At 48.8% G+C, this 27,620-nt stretch overlaps 1 protein-coding gene across 4 annotated transcripts in view; it reads left to right on the top strand.

Moving 5' to 3' along the window:
• Positions 1 to 24,714, top strand: part of MXRA5 (matrix remodeling associated 5) — a 122,198-nt gene extending 97,484 nt beyond the window's left edge. For all 4 annotated transcript variants that reach the window (XM_057538701.1, XM_057538700.1, XM_057538702.1 and 1 more), the window contains 5 exons: positions 3,184 to 3,313; positions 3,559 to 3,949; positions 8,192 to 13,183; positions 16,536 to 17,436; positions 21,663 to 24,714. In XM_057538701.1, coding sequence (XP_057394684.1) covers positions 3,184 to 3,313; positions 3,559 to 3,949; positions 8,192 to 13,183; positions 16,536 to 17,436; positions 21,663 to 23,571 — 8,323 coding nt within the window. In that variant the 3' untranslated portion in view covers positions 23,572 to 24,714. The remainder of the gene's footprint in view (positions 1 to 3,183; positions 3,314 to 3,558; positions 3,950 to 8,191; positions 13,184 to 16,535; positions 17,437 to 21,662) is intronic.
• Positions 24,715 to 27,620: the final 2,906 nt, after the last annotated feature.

The following is a 27,620-nucleotide window of genomic DNA, read 5'->3' as shown; positions in this document are numbered from 1 at the left end:
ACTTCCATCTGGCTTAATTTGTAACATTATTCGATATGCCACATTTTAAAAATCACTCGTATAATATCACAGCACTATTTCTGGAAACCAGTCTCAAAGCAGATAATGAGGCTGGCATTGTGCCTTTTGTTGAGGGAAAAAAAAACCAAACAATAGCAACGTCTAATACAGATAGAACTCAGGGTCTGAGTTGTCTATTAGCGGTCTGGAAAGGGTTTGAAACTCTCAAGGAATGAGGGATTATTGGCAGAGCAGTAATGAAAAAGTTTCATTCCCACACAGATGTTTTTAGGGTTCTCACTCAGCATTGAAAGAAAGATCTGCTCTTTCCTGTTTGGACAGCCCCAGAGCTTTTTCAGGAATTACTTTCCAAATATTTCTCAGTAAGAAAATATCATCCAGTTAAATGTCTGATTTATAGACCTTTAAAGATTTTTCCCCCTTTGATTAAAAGATGAGTTTTGATGACATCTTTCTGAAATTTCTCAAATGCCCGTACTGCTCTTTTTCATTTTAAATTTTGCTTTGGGATCCTAATGGGTATCCGTGAAGCAATTTTACATGTATCTGTTGTTCTTTCTTTTTTACTGTGATATCATTGACACCATTATATGAGTTTCGGGTGTACAACATAATGATTTGATATGCGTATATACTGCAAAACGATCCTATGTTTCTGATATAAAACTCATTCCATTTAGCTGGTTATGTAGTCAGTTATTGCCCATCAACAGATGAGGAAGATACTTTGGAGAGAAGGATGGGTAGCTGATCAATTAAAGAATGGGACTCTACACCAGGTCATTTCAGTCTGCCGGTCAAATTATTTTCCTGACTGCCACGTGAGTTTCCCCGTCTCTCTGCTGGCTTTTAGACAGATGCAGAGAGAATTCACCCACACCCCTTGGGTGTGCAGAGAGAATACCATGCTTCCTGCACTTGCCATTCAGGTGATTCCCTTGTCTTTTGTCTGTCCCCGAAATATCTCCCACCCCCCCAATTCGTAACCTTGACAGCAGCAACACCTGCATCTGTCACTCTCTTAAAAACAAGCACCAGGAAGATGATGCAGAAAGGAGGATTCCTGAGCCGATATGCCCCCATCCAGGACTTTGAGGGGATTTACTCAGGTGGGGAGGGAATCCAAATAAGGGTGATTCTCTGCACCCAAATATCTTCCTCCCCTTCATCTTCTCCCCGCCGCGGCATCCACCGTTGTAGCTGGATGTCAAGTTGGAAGTGAGACTTTGGGGAGACAAAAAAATTCCAGAAGCGGGAACACTGGTGAGCCCAGCACAGCCTTGAACGAAAATGTGCTGTGGAACATAACACTCTTTCTGACCCATCTGAGAGACGGAGCCTTTGACTTGCCCCACCGCTGCCTCCGAGTCAAGACCTGCCTCTTCCCTCTGGCCTCTCCACTCTTCTTTACCTCTGGGGTCTTCGCAGGTGGTCTCACCTCCTCCCAAGTCCTTAGTCCATGCGTCCATTTGGGAATGCTTCCTGCATGTGCACATCTCAGGTCTTGATGGGACTCCTGAGTCCCACCCTCACCGTGGCGTCTGACAGACCTCTTCAACATCGCATGGCAAATGTAACTTGGAAGTGTTTCCCCTGCAATCTTCTCCTTATTTGCAATTCCGTCCCTCAGCCATGCCTGTTGCCTCTTCCTCTAAGCACGTCTGGAAACTTCCCATGTACGTTTATCTCCACGGCTCCCACCCTGGCCGTGGACACCAGCATCCCTCCCCGGGGTTCACTTGGTCTCCTCATTCCTCTCTTGTTTGTCTCTGACCCATTCTGCACAGAGTGGAGCTTTGTTGTTTTACCACATAACTTTGTTCATGTCACACCCTTCCTGAAAACCCTCTAGTGACTTCCCACTGGACTTGGAACAAAGGAAGCACTTTCCTTTCTACATCCTCCCAATTCTGAGATGACCTGGTCCCTGCCAACCTCACCTACTTCCCCTGATAATATTCTCCCACTTACTGTTTCCAGACGAACCTCAGGCAACAAGGAATGGAAAAGAGTTTACAGGTTGATATTCATCCCCTCTTGGGTGTTAACCATCTCAGGCAGATTTCTTGGTAGAATCCTAAATAATGATGAACAAATGAGGCAGCACATGAGCTCCGCATACTGTCCCAACCTGGGTTAAGGCAGGGACTCTCCGCTTTAGCACATTTGACATTTGGGGCCCTCTTACTGTTTTGGATACCATGGTTCCTTGTCCTGGGCGCTCGCCTGTGCATTGCAGGACGTTAAGCAGCGGGGTGGACCTCACCTCCCTAGAGGCTGTGATCACCAAGGTGTGGGGCACGTATGTGTTTAAGGAGAAAACCGGACCCGGCTGTCATCTGCTGAGTTAGCTCTGAGCTCTTTACCAGCCTTCTCTACAGATGCATTTCCTTTTGTTGAGGTGATAAGGGGAAATACAAAAATAATGTCAGGATAGATGTGTTTGATTTCCGCAGAAGCCCTGACCCCAGGTTCCTGCCCTACAACACAGCAAGGTACAGGATTCTCTGTTCATCTTATAATTGGTTCTCCAGGGATTCCCTGGTGTCATTAACAACAGAGCAGTGAGGAATTTCCAGACCGGTCAAGGAAGCGTCTTTACCAATCTCTATGCAAAAACAACACCCCAAACGCACCACAATGTTTACAGATAACTTCCATCACCCATCAGAATTGGGAGCTTGTCTTTGTGAAATAAGGGTGTCTGTTTCATTTGGTCCTTTAGTTCAGAGAACGTCCTTGTCTTACTATATGCAAAGCCACTTCCAAAGCTGTCTTTTTGTTTTTTGTTTTTTTTGTTTTCCATTCATGCTGGCCACGTGTCTTTGTTATGATTTCCAATGAGGGGCCCTCTTGACCAGCTGCGTTTAAAGGTCTAAATCTTATGTATCTCTCAAAATAGCCTGTGACCACGTAAGTGTACTCCGAGTCAGAATTCCCAGCGACCATGCCTTCACTGAAGGAAGGCTAATAAAAATGTGTCGGTTTCTTTGCAACCTTGGAAATAGACAAGGACACAGTGAGAGAGGATTATGCTTTGGGAATGGCATCACTACAACCTTAGAATCAACATTCTGCTAAGTTGCCCCTGGGTGGGCTGGGAAATCCTCCCCAGATGGGATTGAACTTCACTGTTCCTCATTCCAGTTATTTATTTTCTAGGTTTAATAGCATACAGGCTTTGTCGGAAACCTCGTTTGCGGGACTGACCAAGTTGGAGCTACTTATGATTCACGGCAATGACATCCCCAGTATCCCCGACGGGGCTTTGAGGGACCTCATTTCTCTCCAGGTAAACCCGGGCATTTGTGAACAGCACAAATAGCAGCCTCTAGGACCAGTGGTGAAGAGGGGAAACTATAGAGGGCTGCCTAACGATGATTGAAATGGCCTTTTTTTTTTTAACATAAGAAACGAGCTTAATGTCATTACTTTCCTGCCCTTTGTTCTGGTTTCTCTTCCTGGTTGTGGGTTGGTTTGTTGTTGTTTTTGTTTTTGAATCATAAACAGGATTTTCCATCCTCCCTGTCTTTGTAGGTTTTCAAGTTCAGCTACAATAAGCTCCGAGTGATCACAGGAGAGACCCTGCGGGGGCTCTGGAGCTTAATAAGACTACACGTGGACCACAACAAAATAGAGTTTATCCACCCACAAGCGTTCAGTGGCTTAACGTCCCTAAGGCTACTCCACTTAGAGGGAAACCTGCTTCACCAGCTACACCCCGCCACGTTCTCCACGTTCACGTTTCTGGATTATTTCAGACTCTCCACCGTGAGACACCTCTACTTAGCCGAGAACATGATTAGAACTCTTCCCACCGGCATGCTTCAGAGCATGCCGCTTCTGGAGAATCTTTACCTGCACGGGAATCCATGGTCCTGTGATTGTGACATGAGGTGGTTTCTGGAATGGGGTGCAAGATCCAAAGGTAAGAACAGCAGAGCGGCTGCCTGACTCTTAGCTGCCCAACCTTTACCTCTCTGGACAAATTACTTTCTGCACCATCGCTTCATCTCGGGTCGGGTGAAATCACATCCTCAAATCAGTGAGGCAGGAAATGATATAACTGAAATGCCAAGACATCTCCATGGCATAATTCAAATGCATGTATCCTTTATCGAAATGTAGAGTAATTATCATTTAATCAGTTACAGACAGTTGACTATGGTTGCCATAGCGTGGATGTTTGGGGTATTCTTTTCAGCCTTGGGTTACAGCTAAAGGTTGGATTTTCTGTGCATCCTCGTCCTACAGGAAGTATTCAAGGATGCTGGGAAGAGAGAAGACTGGGGCGGCTATGTGATTATTCTCTCGTGATGGGGGATACAGGTGTTCTGTATTGAACCAGAGGGGGAAAAATAACCCAGGATTGATAGGTAGAAGTTTCAAGAAAGTAGATTTTGCATCAAAATAAGAAAGATTCTTTTTCCTTTTTCTTTTACACCGCCTTCCCCAAGCCCCACGTTGGAACCCATCCTCAGAGCCCGTTGAGTTTCTCCTACTGAGTCTTTTGGCTCACCTCCATCCTCACAGCCACCAGCCGGGGTCTGACTCCTTTCTCCTGTCTCTAAGGAGGCAAGTGGAGTGCTCTGAGTAGGTCTTTTTATTTTCTTTTTTTAAAAACATTTCTTACTTTATTATTATTTTTTAAAATTTATTTATTTATGTTTGGCTGCGTTGGGTCTTTGTTGCTGTGCGCGGGCTTTCTCTAGTTGCGGCGAGCAGGGGCTACTCTTCGTTGTGGTGCGCGGGCTTCTCATTGCGGCGGCTTCTCTTGTTGCGGAGCATGGGCTCTAGCCGTGCAGTCTTCAGTAGTTGTGGCGCGTGGGCTCTAGAGCGCAGGCTCAGTAGTTGCAGTGTGCGGGCTTCTCGTTGCGGTGGCTTCTCTTGTTGTGGAGCATGGGCTCTAGGTGCACAGGCTTCAGTAGTTGTGGCTCGCAGGCTCAGTAGTTGTGGCTCGGGGGCTGTAGAGCGCAGGCTCAGTAGTTGTGGCTCGCAGGCTCAGTAGTTGTGGCGCGTGGGCTCTAGAGCGCAGGCTCAGTAGTTGCAGTGTGCGGGCTTCTCGTTGCGGTGGCTTCTCTTGTTGTGGAGCATGGGCTCTAGGTGCACAGGCTTCAGTAGTTGTGGCTCGCAGGCTCAGTAGTTGTGGCTCGCGGGCTGTAGAGCGCAGGCTCAGTAGTTGTGGCTCGCAGGCTCAGTAGTTGTGGCGCATGGGCTTAGTGGCTCTGCAGCATGTGGGATCTTCCCGGACCAGGGCTCGAACCTGTGTCCCCTGCATTGGCAAGCGGATTCTTAACCACTGCGCCACCAGGGAAGTCCTGAGTAGGTCTTTCTGCAGCCTTGGTCGGTTACCCCGCTTCAGTCAACTCCCCACAGAGCGGTTGTCAGACACATTTTCAGAGTAAACACCTGCTCATGCCCCAGCGCTGCGTCCGTCTCCACTGGTTTCCCGCTGCTCTTAGGATGGAGCCCACACTTCTTACCGTAGTTCCGACGGTGGTGCGCCCACTCACTGCCTACCCTCCAGCAATGGGCTGGTCCCGCTCTTCCCTGCATTCACTCTGCTCCAGCCACACCGCGCTGCTTTCTGTTCCGTGCACCGTTGGAACCTATTTCTAGCTCAGTGTCATTGGACCTGGTCACCATCTACCAAGAAAACTCTTCTGCTAGATGTTCAAGGGTCTGGCTTCTCTTCAGCGTTCGGATCTTCACTGAAAGCTCTCCTCCTCTGAGAGGTCTTGCTATCCTTAATTTCAGCTTAGGCTCTCAGCCTGTGGCCATCGAGGAACTTCCAGCCCACACACCTTATGTCACAATTTTGTTTTCATTTATACATGTCACAATTTTGTTTTCACATATATATATATATATATATATATATATATATATATATATATATACTTACATATATATATATTCTTTTTCAGATTCTTTTCCATTGTAGGTTATTTATTGAGTATAGTTCCCTGTGCTATACAGTAAGTCCTTGTTGTTTATCTATTTTATATATGGTTCTGTGCATCTGTTAATCCAAAACTCCTAATGCACCCTCTCCCCCCTTTCCCCTTTGGTAACCATAAGTTTTTTTTCTATGTCTGTGAGTCTGTTTCTGTTTTATAAATAAGTTATTTTGTATCATTTTTTTAGATTCCGCATGTAAGTGCTATCGTATGATATTTCTCTTTCTCTTTCTGACTTACTTCACTTAGTGTGATCATCTCTAGGTCCCTCCATGTTGCTGCAAATGGCATTAGTTCATTCTTCTTTATGGCTAATATTCCATTGTACATATGTGTCACATCTTCTTTATCCATTCATCTGTCGATGGGCATTTGGGTGGTTTCCATGTCTTGGCTATTGTAAATAGTGCTGCTGTGAGCATAGGGGTGCATGTATCTTTTTGAATTATGGTTTTCTCTGGATATATGCCCAGGAGCAGGATTGCTGGGTCATATGGTAGCTCTATGTTTAGTTTTTTAAGGAACCTCCATACTGTTCTCCATAGTAGCTGTATCAACTTACATTCCCACCAACAGTGTAAGAGGGTTCCCTTTTCTCCACACCCTCTCCAGCATTTATTATTTGTAGACTTTCTAATGATGGCCATTCTGACTGGTGTGAGTTGGTACCTCATTGTAGTTTTGGTTTGATTTGGTTTGTCACAGTTTAATGTAGGCACTTGCCGTGGCCAGGTGTCTTTCCTCCATGCAGATGGTAAGATTCAGGTTCTTTCATCGATGGCTCCACTTTACATTTGACATCAGATTTGCTAAATCAGGCAAAGGATGAGTAAGGACAGGTATACTGACCTCTTAATTGTCTTAATCAGAAAAGACACAAGTCACCTCCGTTCATATTTCAGTGCCCAAACCCCACTGGGTCCAAGACAGGCTGAAAACCATCATTTCCCAGTAGAAACACTACACGATGGCGGTGGAATCATGAAGCTTTTGGGGGTAGAGAGCCACCGCAGCCATTCTGAAGATACATGCCTGTGCCTTTGTGTGCTCATATGTATGCATTATGTCTGTATATGTTTGTGTGTGTCCATATGTGTGTCTGTGTGTATGTGTGGTATGTCTTGTATTTGTGTGCCTGTGTGTTTGGGGAGGTATGTGAAACCATCCTGTTTGCATGTTGAGATTTTTACTTTGAAACTCGAATAGAAAACTGCATTCAGAGGAGCAAAAGTAGACATAGTGACATTGGTTAGAAGGTTTGTAATACTCCAAGTGATGGCAGTTTGGCTGTTTTATTTCCAGCGCGAAGGGAAAGAAGTGGACACATGCCAAGAGGACTGTCAAAAAGCATCCTAGTTTTGTAGTCTCCCCAGTTACGAATACAGAAAAGCCACGAGACGTCTAGCAGGGAGAAAACATAATTTGGTTCTATAGGAGTCAGTTCGAGGAGCCTTTGTGTCATTTAATAGACGTGTCAAGTAGGGCATTGGGTGTGGGACTCATAAGAATGAGCCTGGGCTGGAGGAGCACAGATGGAACTCATCACTGGCGAGTGAACGGTAACTGAAACCGTGCACGTGGGCGAGGCCATCTACGACCTCAGAGCAAGAAGGGAAAGGGCTGAGACCGACTCAGGGAACACATCATCCATAATGAGTTGGGCAGAGAGGGAGGAAACAGTGAAAGCGTCAGTGTTGGCCAGAGAAGGAGAAAATTCTGGAGGATTTAATGTCCGGGAAGCCAAGAGTAGAATGTGAATCCAAAAAGTAAACACTGCCTGAAATGAAAAATTCTAGCAAGAGAAAACATCCTTATAAAAGGTAGACATGATACAATTCATGCCAACTGTTGATCCTATAACCTGGAAATATATTCATGGGTTGCAGTGACTTAACGTAGATTGTCCTGGACCCTCATAAAAGGTTATGTGTAGAATACGTATGAATAGACATTCTTTTTTAACTTAAAAATACCTTTTAAAAAAGTACTCATGACTTACTGTCCAGAAGTTCCAACACCCCGGTTAGTTACCACGCACTGTGCTAAACTGACTTAAAGTCAGAGGTGACGTCACAGAGGCAAGGTGGGTGAGGTCTTACATCATCGTGGAAGTGCATCCAGGTGATAAAGATGCAAACAAAGTCTTTATACCCTCTGGCCATTCTTTGGGTCATTGACTTACAGCCTGTTTGTTTGATTGCATGTTTCAGGGATCCTGAAGTGTAAGAAGGACAAAGCCTATGAAGGGGGTCAGCTATGCTCCACGTGCTTCAGCCCCAGGAAGCTGCACAAACAAGAGATTCAGAAGCTGAAGGACATCACTTGTGAGAAGCCTTCTATCGAGTCCCCTCTGAGACAGAACAGGAGCAGGAGTAGCGAGGAAGACCAGAATCAAGAGGAGGATGGTGACAACCCGTTGTCCCTGCAGGGGTTCCAGTACCCTGTATGGAACATCTCTCTGAACATGAGCGACGAACACGGGAACACAGTGAACTTGGTCTGTGACATCAAGAAGCCCATGGACCTGTACCAACTACACTTGAACCAAACAGACCCTCAAGAGATAGAGATAAATGCCACAGTCGCCTTGGATTTTGAGTGTCCGATGACTCGAGAAAACTATGAGAAACTCTGGAAGCTGATTGCCTATTACAGCGAGGTCCCTGTGAAGCTACACCGACAACTCACGCTCAGCAAAGACCCCAGACTCGGCTACCAGTACAGGCAAGACGCCGACGATGAGACCCTCTACTACACGGGCGTCAGAGCCCACATCCTGGCACAACCAGAGTGGGTTACGCAGCCGTCCATAGACCTCCAACTCAACCGGCGTCAGAGTACGGCCAAAACAGTGCTGCTGTCCTATTCCTCTCAACACGCTCTCACCGTGTCCGCCAAAGACGCGAGGCCGTCTCGGAGCAGAAGCTGGGTAATGATTGAGCCCAGCAGAGCGGTGCAGAGAGCCCAGACTGTCTTGGAAGGGAGTCCATGCCAGCTGAGCTGCAACGTGAAGGCTTCTGAGAGCCCATCCATCTCCTGGGTGCTCCCGGATGGCTCTGTCCTGAAAGCACCAATGGAAGACAAGGACGGTAGATTCTCCATCCTCACCAGCGGCTGGCTGAAGATCAAATCCACGGAGCAGTCAGACGCCGGTTTGTACCAGTGCATCGCTCGGGTGAGGGATGAAATGGACCGAATGGTCTATAGGGTCCTTGTGCAACGACCTGTCACTCAGCCCCCTGATGGACATACAGTGACCATTCGGAAGAACCCAGGGGAGCTGGTGATGCTGCCTTGCAATGCACTGGCCATACCTGAGGCCGAGATTAGCTGGATCCTTCCAAACAGAAGGATAATTAACGACATGGCTAACACGTCACACGCATACATGTTGGCCGATGGAACACTTTCCATCCCAAAGGTCCAAGGTAGCGACGGTGGTTACTACAGATGCGCGGCTGTCAACCAGCAAGGGGCAGATCACTTTACGGTGGGGCTCACAGTGAGTAAGAAGGGATCTGCCAGGGCATCAAAAAGAGGCAGACGCCCAGGCGGGAAGACCCTTTCCAGAGGAAGAGGAGATGTCGTGGAGGATGAAGGGGGATCCGGCATAGGAGATGAAGGTAACACAGCGAGGAGAGTTCTCCATCCGAAGGACCAAGAGATGTTCATCAAAGCAAAGGACGATGCCATCACCGGAGGTCAGAAAACCAAGAAAGGGCGCAGAAAACTGAAACACTGGAAGACTTCCGAAAAGGAACCAGAGACAAACATCGCAGAAGGTCGCAGAGTGTTTGAGTCCAGACGAAGGATAAACATGGCCAACAAACAGATTAATCCAGAGCACTGGGCAGATATTTTAGCCAAAGTACGTGGGAGAAATCTACCTAAGGGAACCGAAGTACCCCAGGTCATTAAAGCCAACACTCCTCCATCAGAGAGTCTAGAAGTGACACCCCTTTTGCCTGCTGTTCCTCCCCGCTCAGTATCACCTCTGCAGACCACAACCAGTGCAGAAGAATCCTCAGGAGATGTGTCCTTATTTGGCGAGGAAGAGCAGGTTTCTAGCACTGTTTCCTCAACCAGGATGGTTCTGGTCCAGTCTGGCCACGATGGAGTAATTCTTGCTGACCCCAAAGTGACAAGCACACGCCTGCAAGAATTTATTGATGATGGGTTTTCTGAGAAGACCAAGGCTCCAGCTTCCACTGTAGTTGACTCGAATTGGGCTACAGCCACGACATTGCCATCTGTGCCTTATGAATCTTCTACTCTACAGACCCTGGATGTGGTCCGCGAAGAGCCCACTAACAAAAACATAGCCACAGAGGGCTGGTCTACACTAGATGTTGCATCCATGCCAGGGTCTACATCTAGTGAGTATGAGTCTCCATTGGATGCCATCTCCTTGGCTGAGTCTGAGACTCTGCCATACTTTTACCAAGGTGTGGAGACGAATTCACAACCAGGTGAAAATACGACGAAAGAACAGACCTCCACACACGTTACTCCAGTGCCTGCCTTGTGGGTTGCTAACACCAGGACCTCTGAGCCATTTGAAGATCCCATTTTAGGGGACCCCAAAATCCCAGCACAAACAGCTCTACAAGAGCAAACGGAGAGCCCGAAGCTTGTGAAAAGTGGTTTAAGCACTCAGGGCCACCCACTGATTCCCAAGGGCACAGAGGAGAATTCTCAGAGGAAACTACAGGAAGGAGGTCCGCTAGAGAGAGACCCCAAAAGCTCCAGAAGTCCTGAGAGGAAGAGGCAAGGCATCGCATCTACCACTGTGCTTGACTCAGCTCTGGAAGCCATGGCCAGCATCACTGCCTTGAAGCGCCCCAGGGAAACCACACTTGGCGTTCTGTTTGACAAGGACACCAGCACGCTAGCGATGATGATGCCAACCCAAAAGGCTGCTTCCCCATCACCAATGACCACTCATCCTTCCCGAAAGAGACCCAATGGGAGGAGGCGATTACGCCCCCATCGATTCCGACACCGGCATAAACAAACCCCGCCCGCGACTTTTGCCCCAGTGGTCACTTTTTTGACACCACTGACTCAGGTACCTGAAGTGAAGACTCCAAGCCAAGCGGAGAGCTTGCTGGTTCCTACATCTTGGGTTGATAGCACAGTTGGTACCCCAAAGCAGGTGGGCATGGAGAAGCATGCAGAACCGGTATCCAAGGGAGCCCCACGCAGGAAACATGGGAAGAGGCCGAAGAAACATCGATACATCACCTCCACCGTGAGCTCTATAGCGTCTGTGTCCAAGCCCAGCCCTTCCCCAGAAAATAAATACAAAAACACTGTTACCCCCAGTTCAGAAGTTGTACTTTCACCTACCACCCTTTCTCTCACAACTGGAGACCCACGTGAGACAACCAGAGTGGAAGACTATAGGACAACCACCACCAAAACACGTTTATCTCATGATAAATTCCAAGAGACAATTCCAGTCACATACGAGCCTGTATCAGATGGAAAGGAAATTAAGAATTACGATGTCACAAACATCAAGGACTATAAAACCGACAGTCTAGTCCCTGGCGAGTCAGTCACTCATGTGGCATCCCCTTCTGGGGCCGAGGGCTCCACTGCGGGAGTATTTAAGGAGGCATCCCCTCCTTCTGGCTTTCCAGGAACTGCAAGGTGGACCCCTCCTAGGGCAGCCCAGCCTGAGCGGCTACAGACAGACCCACCTGTTACCAGCTCTTCAGAAGCTCTTACAGACTCACCCTTTTTAAAAGAGTTGGAGGACCTAGGTTTTTCTTCTGAGTTTTCACCTTCTGCAGTCTCTATGCTCTCGCAACAGGAAGAAGTGGTCCCTTCAACTACTCTCGCCATCATAAAAGTAGAGGCATCTTCAAGTCAGGCGGAAACCACCATCCGTGGTCAGAGTCATCGTGAAACCACTCCAGCCATTATCCGTTCTGAAATTAGACACCAGAGTGAAGCCTCCACACGTGCCCTGGTGGAGGAGCCAACAACCCCATTCCCACCCACAACTCATGTGTCTCTGGCAGAAACCACTGCAAAGCCCACACCTCTTACATCAGAAACACTGCCAACATCAAACGCTTCCAAACAAAACATTTTCTTCCATTATGCTGGGGGGACCCCAGCAACCAGAACACCTTCAGTGAATAACGAAGGAACTCAGCATGTATCGAAGCCAAACGAATTATCCACTCCCTCTTCCCACCAGGACAAATTTACCTTCACTCCAAAGCAGGAGTCGCGAAAGGAAGCCTTTGATGGTACAACCAAAAACAGCCTTCCAAGGGGTCCAGATAGTCACCACGAGGCTGGGAGGGTCCAAGGTTTCCACCAACCAGCCAGCGTTGCTGCCACACCGGTCCCACCGAGGGGAACCATGAGGCCACCACACACGGCCACACAAAGCTCCTTTAGATACGTTGTCACTCTCCAGCCCCACCTGACCAGCAAACTGGAAATTGCTGCATATCCGTCGAGGGATCCGCCAGAGAATAAGCACTTTACGACTCCAAAATTACCAAGTTCAACGACTCCTGTCGTTCCGTTGCCTGGGTCCAAACCTAGCATTCCTAGTAAGGCGACTGACCAGGGAACTGACCCATTCGACGGCAGCTCCAAATTGTTTGGAGACAACAACATCCCTGATGCAAGAGACCCAGCGGGCAAGCTTCCAGTTTCGAGAGTTCCTCAGTATCCTGATGGAAGATTCCCTTTCCTTTTCAACAGGACCCTCTCTTTTCCACAGTTGGCAGCTACTCCGAAGCCTCAGATCCCCACCTCTCCTGCCCCAGGGATGAGAGGGAGAAAAGTCAGCCCAGGTCCCTACAATAGGACGCATTCCCAGAGCATCAGCCGTGTGGACTTTGGTCCCCCCGCGCCTCCTGTATCGCACCTTCCCCGGACCATGGCGCCACCCTCAACAAGCTTAAGAAACATCCCTCTGGTCTACTCCACCCGGAGCTCCACCCCTTTCATAACATCTTCCGCCCAGCCTTCCAGAAGCTTCCATCAGAGCGGCTCAAAGCTCTTCTCTTCCGGAGGACCACCTGCATCCAAATTCTGGACGCTGGGGGAAAAGCCCCAAATTATCACCAAATCCCCCCAGACCGTGTCCGTCACTGCCGAGACAGATGTCATGTTCCCGTGTGAGGCTATGGGGAAACCCAAGCCTTTCGTGACTTGGACAAAGCTGTCCACAGGTAGGGTGTTTAAACATCTGCATTTTAACCAGGGCTGGTGTAGGGGAGGGGCTTACTGGAGTCTGTGAGTGCAGTTAGAACCAGAGATTCTGGGCAGAGGGATAGGTAGATGGGATGGGAAAGGACATCTGAGAATCTACCGACAGGTGTATTCCTTTACGGGGACAGGAAATAAGGAATTAAAATGGGTGTCAGGTTTTAATGGAGTCATGGGAACACGTACACGGTTCTTTGGATAGGGCATTCCTAACCGAGGCTTAGGACTGTTCCACTCTTGCCTCTTCCCAGTGAGGTCCAGTACAGAAGTCATCCACAAGCCATGTCGGGGTGCAGAGGGGCGTGAGGGGAATTGTGCAAATCGCTCTTGTCCTCGCACTGGCTTGAAAGGTCAGGGCAGCTTGGTGTGAGCTCATCAGGCATTGCTTTGACTTGAACCTAGAGATATAATCTTATGAGTCCGCTTGGGCTGCCGTAGCAAAGCACTGGAACAGATGGTGCGGCTGGAACAGCAGATATATTTTCTTTCAGTTTGGGGAGGTTGAAGTCCAAGATCAAGGTGTCACCAAGGCTGGTTCCTCCTGAGGCCATTCTCCTTGGTGTGTAGGTGGCCATCTCCTCCCTGTGTCCTCACAGGGTCGTCCCTCTATGTGTGTCTGTGTCCTAATCCCGTCTTCTTCTAGGGACACCAGTCCTATGGGATCAGGACCCACCCTAATGACCTCATTTTACCTTCATCCCCTCCTTAAAGACCCCATCTCCAAATACATCCACATTCTGAGGTCCTGGGGGTCAGGGCGTTAACATATGAATTGTGGTGGGAACACAATTCAGTCCGTAACAAGGCTCTATACAACGGTCTCTACTTGGCAGACTGGGATGCCCAAAGACCACTTTGCTTCATAAGATGACCATCGGCTTTCCTGATGGCGAAACAGATTCTAGGTGACGGACGAAAGTAATAGCAGAGGGCCTACAGCCTCCACGAATGGACCTCCCTTTTCCCCTTTCTCTTCCCTTCTCTCTCAACATGGCTGTGTCCTTCAGGCTTGGATCCTGTTCAGAGGGTTGGGTTTTTTTTCGGTTACCATTTAGATAATCTAGGAAATGATAAGTGCTGATATCACTAGAGAGAGGTGTACGTTCTCTGCTTATCTCACACATGTTGGATGTGTCCCAGTGGTGAACAGAGGGCACTGAGCATAGGGAAATTACCAACATCTTTGATCAGCTCAGCGTTTGACAGCAAACGCTTTCGTAATGATTTAATAAGGAACTTGCTTGAAATAGCAAATGGGGAACACCACGGGGTTTTCGTTCTAGAAGGATTGTGCCTTTGAAGGAAGGCATATTCCTCCCCTGGGAGATCCCATTTGCATTCATCCTTAGGGTCTTCCATACCTTGGGCCATTTTAGAGCATCCCTGGACCATGCCGCCTCCCTAGACATACACGCACCTTCCTCTACCTGACCAGGAATCTGCTTCTACTGCTGGCTTCTCCTTTGTTAGCTAGCTCCAGTTTTTAGAAAGTTCTTCCTCATTTCATGCCCAAACCAGACAGTCTCCCATCCAGCCAGCGTTGTTTCCTGTGCTCCTGGAGCTAGCTGCACGATGTCTCTATTTTATTGAACCTTTCTACCCGATAAACCAGATCAGCTCATTGAGTGCTAATAGGAGACCGCCTTCTACCTGCCCATCGTGCTCTGCAGGAGGTTTTAGTGGGCCTTCCCTCCCACCTCAAACCCAATGAGATAGACAAGCACTTTCGGATCGCTGCATCATGAAATCCATCCATGGGGAGGCGGTTGACGGGCAGCAGGAGGCTTTCCATGCCCACTGTCACCTGTCATTCAGGAGGGCTTGGACCCGGACCTGCATTACCTAGAAGGCAGGGAGGTTATACTGTCATCAACCAACACCTGTTTCCCTATGACCAGGTGGGTTGGGAAGACTCACCTGGAATACCCCATCCATGGCGGAAAGCCTTGTCGTGGGAAGTTTCAGGTAACTTAGGAGGTAGAGGACATGAATCCTCAGTGCTAGGGCTGGGGAGAGCGTCCAGGGTTCCAAGGTTCCATGCAAAGGCAGGACTCCCAGCTTAGAGAAAATTATTAGGAAAAGAAGCAGAGGAGTTTGTCAAAACTAAAACGAATAACTCATGACGGGCGCATGGACCCAGGAACCAAGCAGCGTGGGATAGGATGGGAGGATTGAAACTCAGGGTTTTCTGGGGCTTTCCAGTTTTTAAACACAGGATTTGTTATTATTCAGGTATGGCGAGGCTAACAGGTCAGGAGATGACTGCCATTGAAAAGACACTTGGTCACTCACGGTTCCCAAGAAGAGGGGGCACAGTACTCCACGCAGGGTTACACAGGGAAGCACCAGGGTCGGTCAGGAGGCAGAGGGAAAGGGAGAAAACCAGACAAGAGCCTTTGTTGTGATTTTCGCAGGAAGGAACAGGTGAGGCAGGGTGAGCAGGATTACGATGGGCTGGTGTGAATAATTCCAGCAGGTCCTGGGTGCAAGGGCTGCCCTAGTTGTCTGGTACCTGTCCTGGGGGGATGAGGGCAGGTGGATTGTGGCCCAGAGTATGGGAGCCGCTCAGAGCAGGGAGTGGGGGGTAGGCTCTGGATGTGTCCGTTTGCATTTGGAAGGTGGGTCCTTTGCTGTCTCTAGGAATTGGCCATCCCTGGAAGGTCAGCAAGACCCCAGCATGTCAAAGCATCAGAAACACTTGATTATTACAGACCCTGACCGTGGCAGAGTCCTGAGAGATGGGCTATGAAATACGGGGAGTATAGACAGTGGGGAGAAGGAGGGGCGTGCGCCCCCTGGCTGTAGAGGTGGGACTCTCAGGTACCATCCGGAAGCCGGAGTTGGAGCGCAACTCAACCAGACGGGGCAGGGAATGACCAGCCCGATGTCGCTCTCAGGAGCCTGGCCGGACACAGGCAGACAGAGACTGCGAACCTGGGGCGTCCCCGCAGCCGACCTGGGGACCTCAGGAGGACAGCCTCCGCACAGTGAGGCAGAGGCTGAGCAAAGTGGCGCTGCCTCTCCAGTACCTAAAGTAAATGAAGAGGCCACCTTGGGAGACCGTGGGGCTCGTGACGGCTTCCAGAACCCTCTCTGAAAACCATACCTGCTGCCTTGGCCTGAAGGTGGCATATGCCCTGATTTGGGGATTAGTGTGAGAGTCAAGAAGAATATCAGAGAAACTGCGCGGTGGGTCTTTTGCTTTTTCTGTCTGGACGTAACGAGGAGAATCAGATTAACTCATACTCCTTGTTCCGTCCCTTTGGAAAGACCGTGTTTACGTTGAACCTGACGGTACCTGCTTTCGGTTTCCAGGTGCCCTCATGACCCCCAACACCAGAGTACAGCGGTTTGAAGTCCTGAAGAACGGTACCCTCGTCATCCGAAACGCACAGCTGCAGGACCGCGGCCAGTACATGTGCACGGCCAAAAACCTGCACGGAGCAGACAGGATGGTGGTCCTGCTGTCAGTCACGGCGCGGCAGCCTCAGATCCTAGCCGCCCACTACAAGGATGTCACCGTCTACCTGGGCGACACCATCGCCATGGAGTGTTTGGCCAAGGGGACCCCAGCTCCCCAGATCTCCTGGATCTTCCCCGACAGGAGGGTGTGGCAGACCGTGTCCCCCGTCGAGGGCAGGGTCACGCTGCACGAAAACCGGACCCTGTCCATCAAGGAGGCGTCCTTCGCGGACAGAGGCGTGTACAAGTGCGTGGCCAGCAACGCGGCCGGCGCGGACAGCCTCGCCATCCGCCTGCACGTGGCGGCGCTCCCGCCCGTCATCCACCAGGAGAAGCTGGAGAACATCTCGCTGCCCCCCGGCCTCAGCATCCACATGCACTGCACCGCCAAGGCCGCGCCGCTGCCCAGCGTGCGCTGGGCGCTGTGGGACGGCACGCAGATCCGCCCTTCGCAGTTCATCCACGACAACCTCTTCGTCTTCCCCAACGGGACCCTCTACATCCGCAACCTGGCGCCCAAGGACAGCGGGCGCTACGAGTGCGTGGCCGCCAACCTGGTGGGCTCGGCGCGCAGGACCGTGCGGCTCACCGTGCAGCGCGCCGCCGCCAACGCACGCATCACCAGCACCTCCCCGCGGAGGACCGACGTCCGCTACGGCGGGACCCTCCGGCTGGACTGCAGCGCCTCCGGAGACCCCTGGCCGCGCATCCTCTGGAGACTGCCGTCCAAGCGGATGATAGACGCGCTCTTCAGGTACGCGGCGTTCCTGCCCCGCCAGCGATCCCGGGGCTCCTGAGCGCGTCCCTGCTCTGGATGCCGGGGAAACCTCCTCGTGGGGTCGGGCAGAAAGAGGAATGACTCCTTGTCGCCAGTGCTGACGCACAGGCGTTGCGGCCTCCTGTGTGGGCCGGCTGGGGGGCATTGCTTTCTCACACGATGAAATCTTGTCTTTTTTCTTTTTTTCCGGGCAGCATGTGGGATCTTTGTTCCCCGCCCAGGGATCGAACCCTTGCCCCCGGCACTGGGAGCACAGAGTGTTGACCACAGGACCGCCAGGGAAGTCCCAATCTCGTCTTTATCAGTTGAGATGCAGAGCAAACACCTAGCCCTTGGCCCTGCTCCTCTACGCCCCGCCTCCAAAGAAAGATAAACCAATAGCTTTTGTTTTCATGATCGTATGTTTAAGTGTATTTAAATAATCAGATAAGACAATTGGTTGTCTTCTCATTCTAATCTCAACCAAACACATAGGAGCTTCAGATCTTATCTTAAAATGTGTTAGCAATAGAAGGAAAGTAGGTAAAGCAAAAAAATTAAAGGCATATGGCAGCACAAAGGTAGCACGTCTGGAATTCTGAAAGTTCATCTTGGCTAGGAAAAAAAGCACCTTGTCTTGCCCCATCTTCAGTTCGCAGATGTATGCATCTAGAGCAGTGGGTCTCAGCCAAGCGGGATTTTGTCCCCAGGGGACATTGCTCAGTTTTTGGAGACATTTTTGGTGGATGAGACTTGGGGGACGAGGATGGGGTGCTACTGGCCTGTGGTGTGTGCCGACCAGAGATGATTCTCGGCACCCCACAGTGCACAGGACGCCCCACGTCAGAGAGTCGTCCAGCCCCAAATATGGGTAGTGCTGAGGCTGAGAGATACTGTCTCAGCAAGGAAAACTATCTATCTATCCGTCTCCTTATCTATCTCCCTATCTATCCATCTCCCTATCTATCTATCTGTCAATCATCTACCTATCATTTATTTTTATCTATCTATCATCACCTATCTGATATCTATCGTTTATCTATCTAGTATCTTTCCATCTGCCTATCTATCATCTATTCTGTGTATCTATCTGTCAACCCTCACCTATCTATATCTAGCTCAAACTCTTTACCTATTTACCAATCATCTATTTTTCTATATCTAACATCACCTATCTGATATCTGTCGTTTATCTAGTATCTTTCCATCTGCCTATCTATCATCTGTTCTATGTATCTGTCAACCCTCACCTATCTATATCTAGCTCAAACTCTTTACCTATTTACCAATCATCTGTTTTTATATATCTATCATCACCTATCTGATATCTATCGTTTATCTATCTAGTATCTTTCCATCTGCCTATCTATCCTCTATTCTATGTATCTGTCAACCCTCACCTATCTGTATCTAGCTCAAACTCTTTACCTATTTACCAATCATCTATTTTTTTATATCTAACATCACCTATCTGATATCTATCGTTTATCTGTCTAGTATCTTTCCATCTGCCTATCTATCCTCTATTCTATGTATCTATCTGTCAACCCTCACCTATCTATATCTAGCTCAAACTCTTTACCTATTTACCAATCATCTATTTTTCTATATCTAACATCACCTGATATCTATCGTTTATCTAGCATCTTTCCATCTGCCTATCTATCATCTATTCTATGTATCTGTATATATCATCTGACATTTATCTAATCATCTGTCTTCATCTATCTCTAGCTCTGTCTACCTACCTATCCATCCATCTTACCTCTCTCTCTCTATCATCTGTGTCTATCTATCTTTTATTTTTATCTATCTGTCATCACCTATCTGATATGTATTATTTATCTATATAGTATCTTTCCATTTGTCTCTATCATGTGTTCCCTGTATCTGTATGTCGTCTGTCATTTATCTGTTCTATCATCTATCTTTATCTATCTCTAACCCTCTGTCTATCACCCGTCTATCTATGGAAGTGGTTCTCAGCTAGACAGTTCTGTCTACCGGGGGCACTCATCAGTGTCTGGGCATATTTTTAGTTGTCACAGCTCGTGGGGAAGGGTTGCTACCCTTTACTTAGTGGAGACCCGGAATGCTGCTCAAAACCCCGCCGTGCACAGAGTGTCTCACCACAGAGAGTCATCCAGCCCCTGACAGCAGTAGTGCCGAGGCTGAGAAACTCTGAGGTAGATCCCAAAAAGCCGTTGTCTCTTTAGTAAGTGTTTCAAGATGCAGAGGAAAGAGACAATGATTGGCAACATGGAAGCAAAGACACATCAGTGACGCCATGTTGGAAACCCCCTGGCTTATGGTGTGTCTTCAGCCCACACAGCCTGGCAGCTCAGACAGGAGCCCACCTCAGCGCGGGTTCCTCCCCAGGATGTGATCAAAAGCGGCATCCAAGGTTCTGTGTGGCTATGTCTGGTCTGCCCAGTCTCCTTCCAACGCAGGAAAAGGGCGAAGTCACCTTCTCACAGCCCGTATTTTAACTTCAGGTGGCTGGGTGGTGCCTAGTGTACCCCGCACCATCGGTCCAGAATACCACATACCCACTTTTCCCCGCAGTATCTTCCAGCTGAGCCAGTGTCCTGCCATGCAGAGGATTGTTTCCCATTGACGTTGGCGAGGCTGAGGCAGTGCTGAATGAACACTGAAGTGAAGGAATGTAGTTCCAGTGTGAATTGGGGCCATTCTACTAGTATCTCGCTATAAATCATAAGCTTCAGTCTCTGTAGCTTCATTATTCCTAGATTCTGGCTAATTACATACATTCTTAGAAAAGTGTAATTAAACAGCCCATGTGAGTTTTTTAAAAGAACGGGCTGTTTGCCCTGCCTACACACTGGCACTGTTTTAAAACAGAGCTACTGGACTTTCGTGTCTCGAAGCTAAGTCTCCTGTAATGTGTAGCCAGCCATCTTTTTCAGAGTTGCTCTGTTGATTCAGATAATGACCAAGGTTAGGATTTGCTGCTATAGAAGTTTCTAAATGTTTACAGACATGTGCTACTATGTACATTTTTGGATTCTAACTCCAAGAGTCATTAAAATACCTTTGTCTGCTCCACTCCTATCGAATGACCTACTAATTCATGTTGACTTGACTCTCACTCATGGCCAACAAAACACGTTACGTGGTCCTTGTTAGTAGGTGCTTTGACGAACAATAATCAGGCTGAATTCCATCATAGGCAGACACGTTTTGTTTTTTTTTAATCAGTGACACAATTCCAGACGTGCTATTAGAATGACACAGTGTGCAGGAAATATTTAGGGATGAATAATCAAGCTCTCTCTGCAGATGCCAGAATTATAATTTATAAGTAATTGAGATTTTCAATCTGGACACGTTTAAAGTAGGAACCTCCCAAATCTCTTTACCCTGTTATTCAAAACATTAGTTCTGCGTTGCTGGAGGACATACCGAAATATATTTATAAAAATGTCACACGCCTAGTGAAGATATTTCTGTCTTTCTTTCCATGTTGCCTTTTTAAACCGAAAAATCTTTCTCAAATATTAACTCAGCAGTGTGTGAGTTTAGGTCTACCACGTGGAGAAATGGAATGTCAGCAGGAGGGTACGAGCTGGTGTGGGTCATGAAGCTTTCATTACAGATTCTAGGGAAGAAGCTTTTACACCAATAACACCAAATTCTGAAGAATCCAATCGTATCATCGAAACTCTGGGTATAACCGCAACTACGTGATCCATACTGTAGCTACTTTGCTGCCTGTTTGCCTCATAATGGGATACAACATCATAAAAATTGTCAAGAGTAAAAATCGTCTATAAAACTTTTAGGAAAAATTTCACCGCTTCCTAAGGTTAATGCATATTCATTCTGTCCCGGCCTCTAGAATTTTATCTGATTTTATCATTACAACAAGCTCCACACTGACAACCAGGCAAATATTTGATCCACACACGCCCACACAAACCGGGCTGATGTCTTAGACTGCATTTCACATCTTCGAATCAGTGGCCAGGCCAGCCAAAGGTCAGGCTCCACTGGGGCGTTCTTAATTGTGGTAAATAAATCACTTCTGCGTTTGGATGGCTGTCCCCTCCGGGCTGCAAAACCCATCCAACATTTTCAGCAGCGGCCCTGTGCGCCGAAAGTTCTGAGAACCACAAGTTTTTGTTTCGTTCTGGTGACCTCAAGCCGGGAGAGAGAGCGTTTGGGAGACTGACATCTTACTCTGTTTTCTTTCTCTCGGTCAGCTTTGATACCAGGATCAAGGCGTTTGCCAACGGGACACTGGTGGTGAAATCCGTCACGGACAAAGATGCGGGGGATTACCTGTGCGTCGCCCGGAATAAGGTTGGCGATGACTTCGTCATGCTCAAGGTAAATGTGGTCATGAAACCAGCCAAGATCGAGCATAAGGAGGAGAATGACCACAGGGTCTTTTACGGGGGTGACCTCAAAGTGGACTGCAGGGCCACCGGGCTGCCCAACCCCGAGATCTCCTGGAGCCTCCCGGATGGCAGCCTGGTCAACTCTTTCATGCAGTCCGACGACAGCGGTGGACGGACCAAGCGCTACGTCGTTTTCAACAACGGAACCCTCTACTTCAACGAGGTCGGGTTGCGAGAGGAAGGTGACTACACCTGCTTTGCCGAAAATCAGGTTGGCAAGGATGAGATGAGGGTGCGCGTCAAGGTGGTGACCGAGCCCGCCGTCATCCGGAATAAGACGTACTCCGTGGTCCAGGTCCCCTACGGGGACGTGGTCACCGTGGCTTGTGAGGCCAAAGGGGAACCCACGCCCAGGGTGACCTGGCTTTCTCCAGCCAACAGGCTGATCCCCACCTCCTCCGACAAGTACCAGATATATCAGGACGGCACTCTCCTTATCCAGAAAGCCCAGCGCTCGGACAGCGGCAACTACACCTGCGTGGTCAGGAACAGCGCCGGGGAGGATAGGAAGACGGTCTGGATTCACGTCAACGTCCAGTCGCCCAAGATCAACGGGCACCCCAACGCCATCACCACGGTGCGGGAGATTGCCCCAGGAGGGAGTCGCAAACTCATCGACTGCAAGGCGGAAGGCATCCCCACGCCAAGAGTGCTGTGGGCCTTTCCCGAGGGCGTGGTCCTGCCGGCCCCTTACTATGGCAACCGCATCACCATCCATCGCAACGGTACCCTGGACATCAAGAGTCTGAGGAAGAGCGACTCCGTCCAGCTGGCGTGCATTGGGCGTAATGAAGGTGGGGAAGCCAGACTCATTGTCCAGCTCACGGTCTTGGAGCCCGTGGAGAAGCCCATCTTCCACGACCCGGTCAGCGAGAAGATCACCGCCATGGCTGGCCACACCATCAGTCTCAACTGCTCAGCGGCTGGGACCCCGACGCCCGCCCTGCTATGGGTCCTTCCCAACGGGACGGAGCTGCAGAGCGGCCACCAGCTGCAGAGGTTCTACCACAAGGCCGACGGGATGCTACACATCAGCGGCCTTTCCTCCGTGGACGCCGGGGCTTACCGCTGCGTGGCCAGGAACTCGGCGGGCTACTCGGAGAGGCTGGTGTCTCTGAAGGTGGGGCTGAAGCCCGAAACGAGCAACCAGTACCACAACCTGGTCAACATCATCAACGGGGAGACCCTGCAGCTGCCCTGCATCCTTCCGGGGGCCCGGCAGACCCGCTCCTCGTGGACGCTGCCCAACGGCGTGGTGCTGGAGGGTCCCCAGGTCCGAGGACGCGTCACCCTGTGGGAAAACGGTACCCTCACCGTGCGTGACGCGTCCGTCTTCGACAGGGGCACCTACGTGTGCAAGGCGGACACGGAGTACGGACCTTCCGTCGTGAACGTCCCGGTGATCGTGATTGCCTATCCTCCCCGGATCACCAGTGAGCCCACGCCCGTCATCTACACCCGGCCCGGGAGCACCGTGAAGATGAACTGTATGGCCGTGGGCATTCCCAAAGCCGAGATAAGCTGGGAGCTGCCGGACAAATCGCATCTGACCGCGGGAGCGCAGCCCCGTCTCTACGGGAACAGGTTTCTTCACCCACAGGGGTCGTTAACCATCCAGCAGGCCGCCCAGAGGGACGCGGGCTTCTATAAGTGCACCGCCAAAAACCTACTGGGCCGCGACTCAAAAACAACCTACGTCCACGTCTACTGAAGCCCCGGGAGGACACCGTGGGCTCCACGGGCGCTGCTTCGGAACTTAGAACAGAGCCTCCTTTGGGTTCACAGCTGGGGCCGGAGAGTCAGGGCTCTAAAAGGATTTGTCCCGGGGCACGGTGGCCCCCTCCGGCTTGGGTTTCAGGCTCACGTCGACCTTGACCTGTGCTTGTTGACGAAAGGAAGCAACGCAGACACGGGAAGCAGGTGTCAGCCTCTCTGGGGGACTTTCTTTCATGTTTACAGGATGCCATATGCTCTTGCCTTGCATTTCACAGGACTTGGGCGCAAATGACAAATTCTGTGTTGCTGGCAGCATCCTGATGCTTGAACGGGCGTCTGTAGGATATCTAAAGAGCGTTCACTGCAAAGAAGCTGTAGAGATTCACAGTGCCTTGCTACCCCCGCGGAAGATGCATTACCTAGTTAACCCGCTGCCGTTTTAACATGATAGAACGTTCTAGAATGAGTGTCCGTCTTTCCGTTATTTCTTCCATCACTTCAGAACTCCAGTTTGCCTGACAAGGGCTGAGAACCAGAGGGTTGTTTGTTTGTTTGTGTTTCACGTACAAGTGTCCTACAGTACAGCTCCCATTTTATAGGAAAGAACGCTTTCTCCCTGGAACTCACTTTTTATATAGTGTTTTATATATATATATATATATTTTTTTTTTCTTTCTAATCAGACGATGAGAGTAGAAAGTGAAAGACATACTTTCTGTCTCATTAAAAATAATAAATTATTGGTCTTTACGAGGCTTGGATACATTAGAGCAGGCACGGAAATGCAATTAAAACCAGTTTCCTTCCCGACTTCCTTCAAATTCATGAACCACTGTTATATTACCTTTCCCAGCGACCCTCCGGTAGGGGATGCTGAGATATTGGATTTCCTTGTTGATAATAAAATTTATCCGGAGAGAGCTGTGCGGGACCGGGGAGACAACAGGAGAGGGAGGACAAAGGTAAGTTGTGACCGCACAGAATAAATCCAGAGCCTTCCAGAGAAGCCCAGAAATATCTTTCCTCCTGTCAATTTGTGTCCACGGAAAATAGATCTCTTATTTCCATGACTGCTTTACTGTATTTTTAAGGTCAAAATAATGTACATTGGATAATAAAATAGTATTTTCCAAAGAAACAGGCAGTCATGACAGTGATATTTTCAAGGGCAAAAGCACTTCAGATTGGTAAGATCTGATCAGAACAGATCAGATTGGTTGAAAAACTGCTTAGATCAGATTGGTTGAAAAACTGCTTTTGTCCACCACCTTGGAATTATTCTGTTTTCTGTGAGTATTTCACCAGCAAGGAAACTTAAGTCCAAGGTGGCAGCTCCAGCAGAGTCTTTGACCGGAAGGTAAGGGGGGACCAGCTCCAGGATGAAGCAGGGTAATTTGAGGCTGAAGAAAGGGTGTCACAGCAATCCTGCAGCCAGTTTTCTTTAGGGAAGAGACATCTTGGGTGTGTGTAGCAGTATTCCTCAAATATGCATTCTTTGGCTTCCCCCGAGAGGAAGGAAAAAAGCAAACTCAAGATAAATATTTGGGAAGAATGTGACTTTTGACCGTGCTGCCAATCTGGAAAGAATGGCAGTCATTGAAATGAAAGAGAGCTTGGCTTTTCAAGACTGTGGGAAGCACGGACACTGTCTCACTCATGAATCCATTCATTTGCTTAAGGATAACCACGCAGCCCTTGGGGTGTACCAGGTACCAGGATGGGCACCAGGGTACCCTGATGTGTAGGAAACACATCCTGCTTGAAGAGTTCATCCTCCATAGACAAACCCTTCATCCAGGACAGGGTTTCTCCACACTAGCGCTACGGACATTTGGGGCTGGATCATTTTCTGGGGTGAGGGCTGTCCTGTGCACTGTAGCGTTTTTAGTGGCATCTGTAGGCTTTATCCACGAGATGCCAGTAGGATCCTCCCCTCCAGGGCTGCCAATCAAAGAATGGCTCCGGGTATTTTCAATGTCCCCCCATCACCCTTAGTTGAGAACCACCACCATAGATCTTAAATAGATACAGTTTGATAGGTAGGTAGATTGATAGATAGGAAGAAAATAGGTAGATGATATGAAAGATAAGACATAAATGATAGATGAGATAGATAGGTGTGTGGATGGATGGATAGATGATTGACACATACATAAATATATGATAGATGATACATACAATTGATAGGTTGACAATAGATGATAGATAAGATACATGAGATAGATGATAGAGATAAATAGATATGTATGTGGATGGATGGATGGATAGACAGATGATTGATAGATATGTAAATATATAGTAGATAATAGCTAGGTGATGAAGATAGATGGTAGATAGATACATGACATACATGATATATATATTCATAGATGATAGGTGGATAGTTGACTGATAGATACATCAGTAGATAGTAGATAGATAATAGCTAGATGATGATGGTGATGATGATAGATTAGATGATAGATATATAGATAGGGAAGATAGATGACAAATGGATGGTTGGATAGGTGGGTAGAGAGAGACAGACCAACAGATTGAGTCTCTCATGCTAAGGCAGTCTCCAAATCTCGGCACGCTTGCTCTCTGGGGCTGAGCCATCCTCCATGGGGGGGGGCTGTCCTTCACTGTGGGCTGTGGGCAGCACCCCTGGCCGCCACCCACTACATGCCAGTATCACGTTCCACCCTCCTCTCCCCCCGTTGGACAACCAAAAATGTCTCCAGACGTTGCCACATGCCCTCTGAGTTGCAGAATCACTCCTGGTTGGAAACCACTGTGCTAGAGAAATAAATGCAGCAAGGAATCTTAGAAACACATTCATTTGGGCTGACTGCCTCAGAAGATGAGACCCAGGATGGTACAGCAACCAAGGCATAGGCTGGTATATACACATCACCTAGAAAAAAACTGGTAAAGCATCTCACTGTCCCATCATTCTGGGTTCATGTAAGGTTAAGAACTGGTGGTAAACTTCTGTGGGTGAGCTCAACATACATTCTTTTTTTTTTTTTTTTTTTTTGGCCGCGCTGTGTGGCTGGCGAGATCTTAGTTCCCTGACCAGGGATGGAACCTCTGCCCCCTGCGGTGGAAGCACGAAGTCCTAATCACTGGACTGCCAGGGATTTCCTTCAACATACATTCTTAAGGACTTGCCTTGTCCTGATGTAGGCGAGGTAGCATGACATGAAGAGGTATATGGTGGTCTACACTCTCCATCTTCTCAAAAGACATAAGATTACAAGTCAGGTTGCTACAAGGCTGGGACACTCAGAAGCATTAATCGTGGTTCTAGGGGGTGTTCCTGTCCCAGGGGACTCAAAGGCCATGTCATATGGAAGCCTAAGGGATATTTATTTGATGGAGAAGCCATTTTTACTGGGCTAAGAAAGAGGGATGTCTGGGCAGGATAACATGCATAGGAGGGAAGGACTGCTCGCCCTGCAGCAAAAACATTTCGAAGAAAGTTCCAGCCTCCAGCAAGGTGACCCGGGGTCGAGCAACAGATAAAAAGTAATAGGCATATTTGGACTAGAGTTTAAATAAGTGTTTCCTTTTTGGTTGAAAATGCTATGATATCGTAGTTGGTTGAATAATGTTCTCCAAAAATCCACGTCTACCTGGAATGTCAGAATGGGACCTTACATGGAAATAGGGTCTTTGCAGATGTGATGCAGTGAAGGGTCTGAGATGAGTTCCTCCTGGAGGAGGGTGGCCCTACATCCAGTGACAGTGTCCTTATAAGACACAGAAGAGGAGAGACACAGACACAGAGGAGAAGCCACGTGAAGACACAGGCAGAGATGGGAGGGAGGCGACCACAAGCCCAGGGACACCTGGAGCCCCCAGAAGCTGGAAGAGGCGGGAAGGACCCTCCCCTGGAGCCTCCAGAAGGAACTGACCCTGATGACTCCTTGATCTTAGACGTCTGGCCTCCAGGACTGAGAGAGGATGAATTCCTTTTGTTTTAAGACAACCTGTTTGATATAATTGGTTATAGCATCCGTGGAAAACAAACACAAATCTTAAAAATTTTCTAGTGGAGAC

This window comes from Balaenoptera acutorostrata, chromosome X (genome assembly GCF_949987535.1).
Source record: "Balaenoptera acutorostrata chromosome X, mBalAcu1.1, whole genome shotgun sequence".
In the NCBI taxonomy this organism is placed as follows: Eukaryota; Metazoa; Chordata; class Mammalia; order Artiodactyla; family Balaenopteridae; genus Balaenoptera; species Balaenoptera acutorostrata.
Note: the sequence above shows the minus strand (reverse complement) of the source record. Positions and strands in the feature narration are given on the sequence as shown.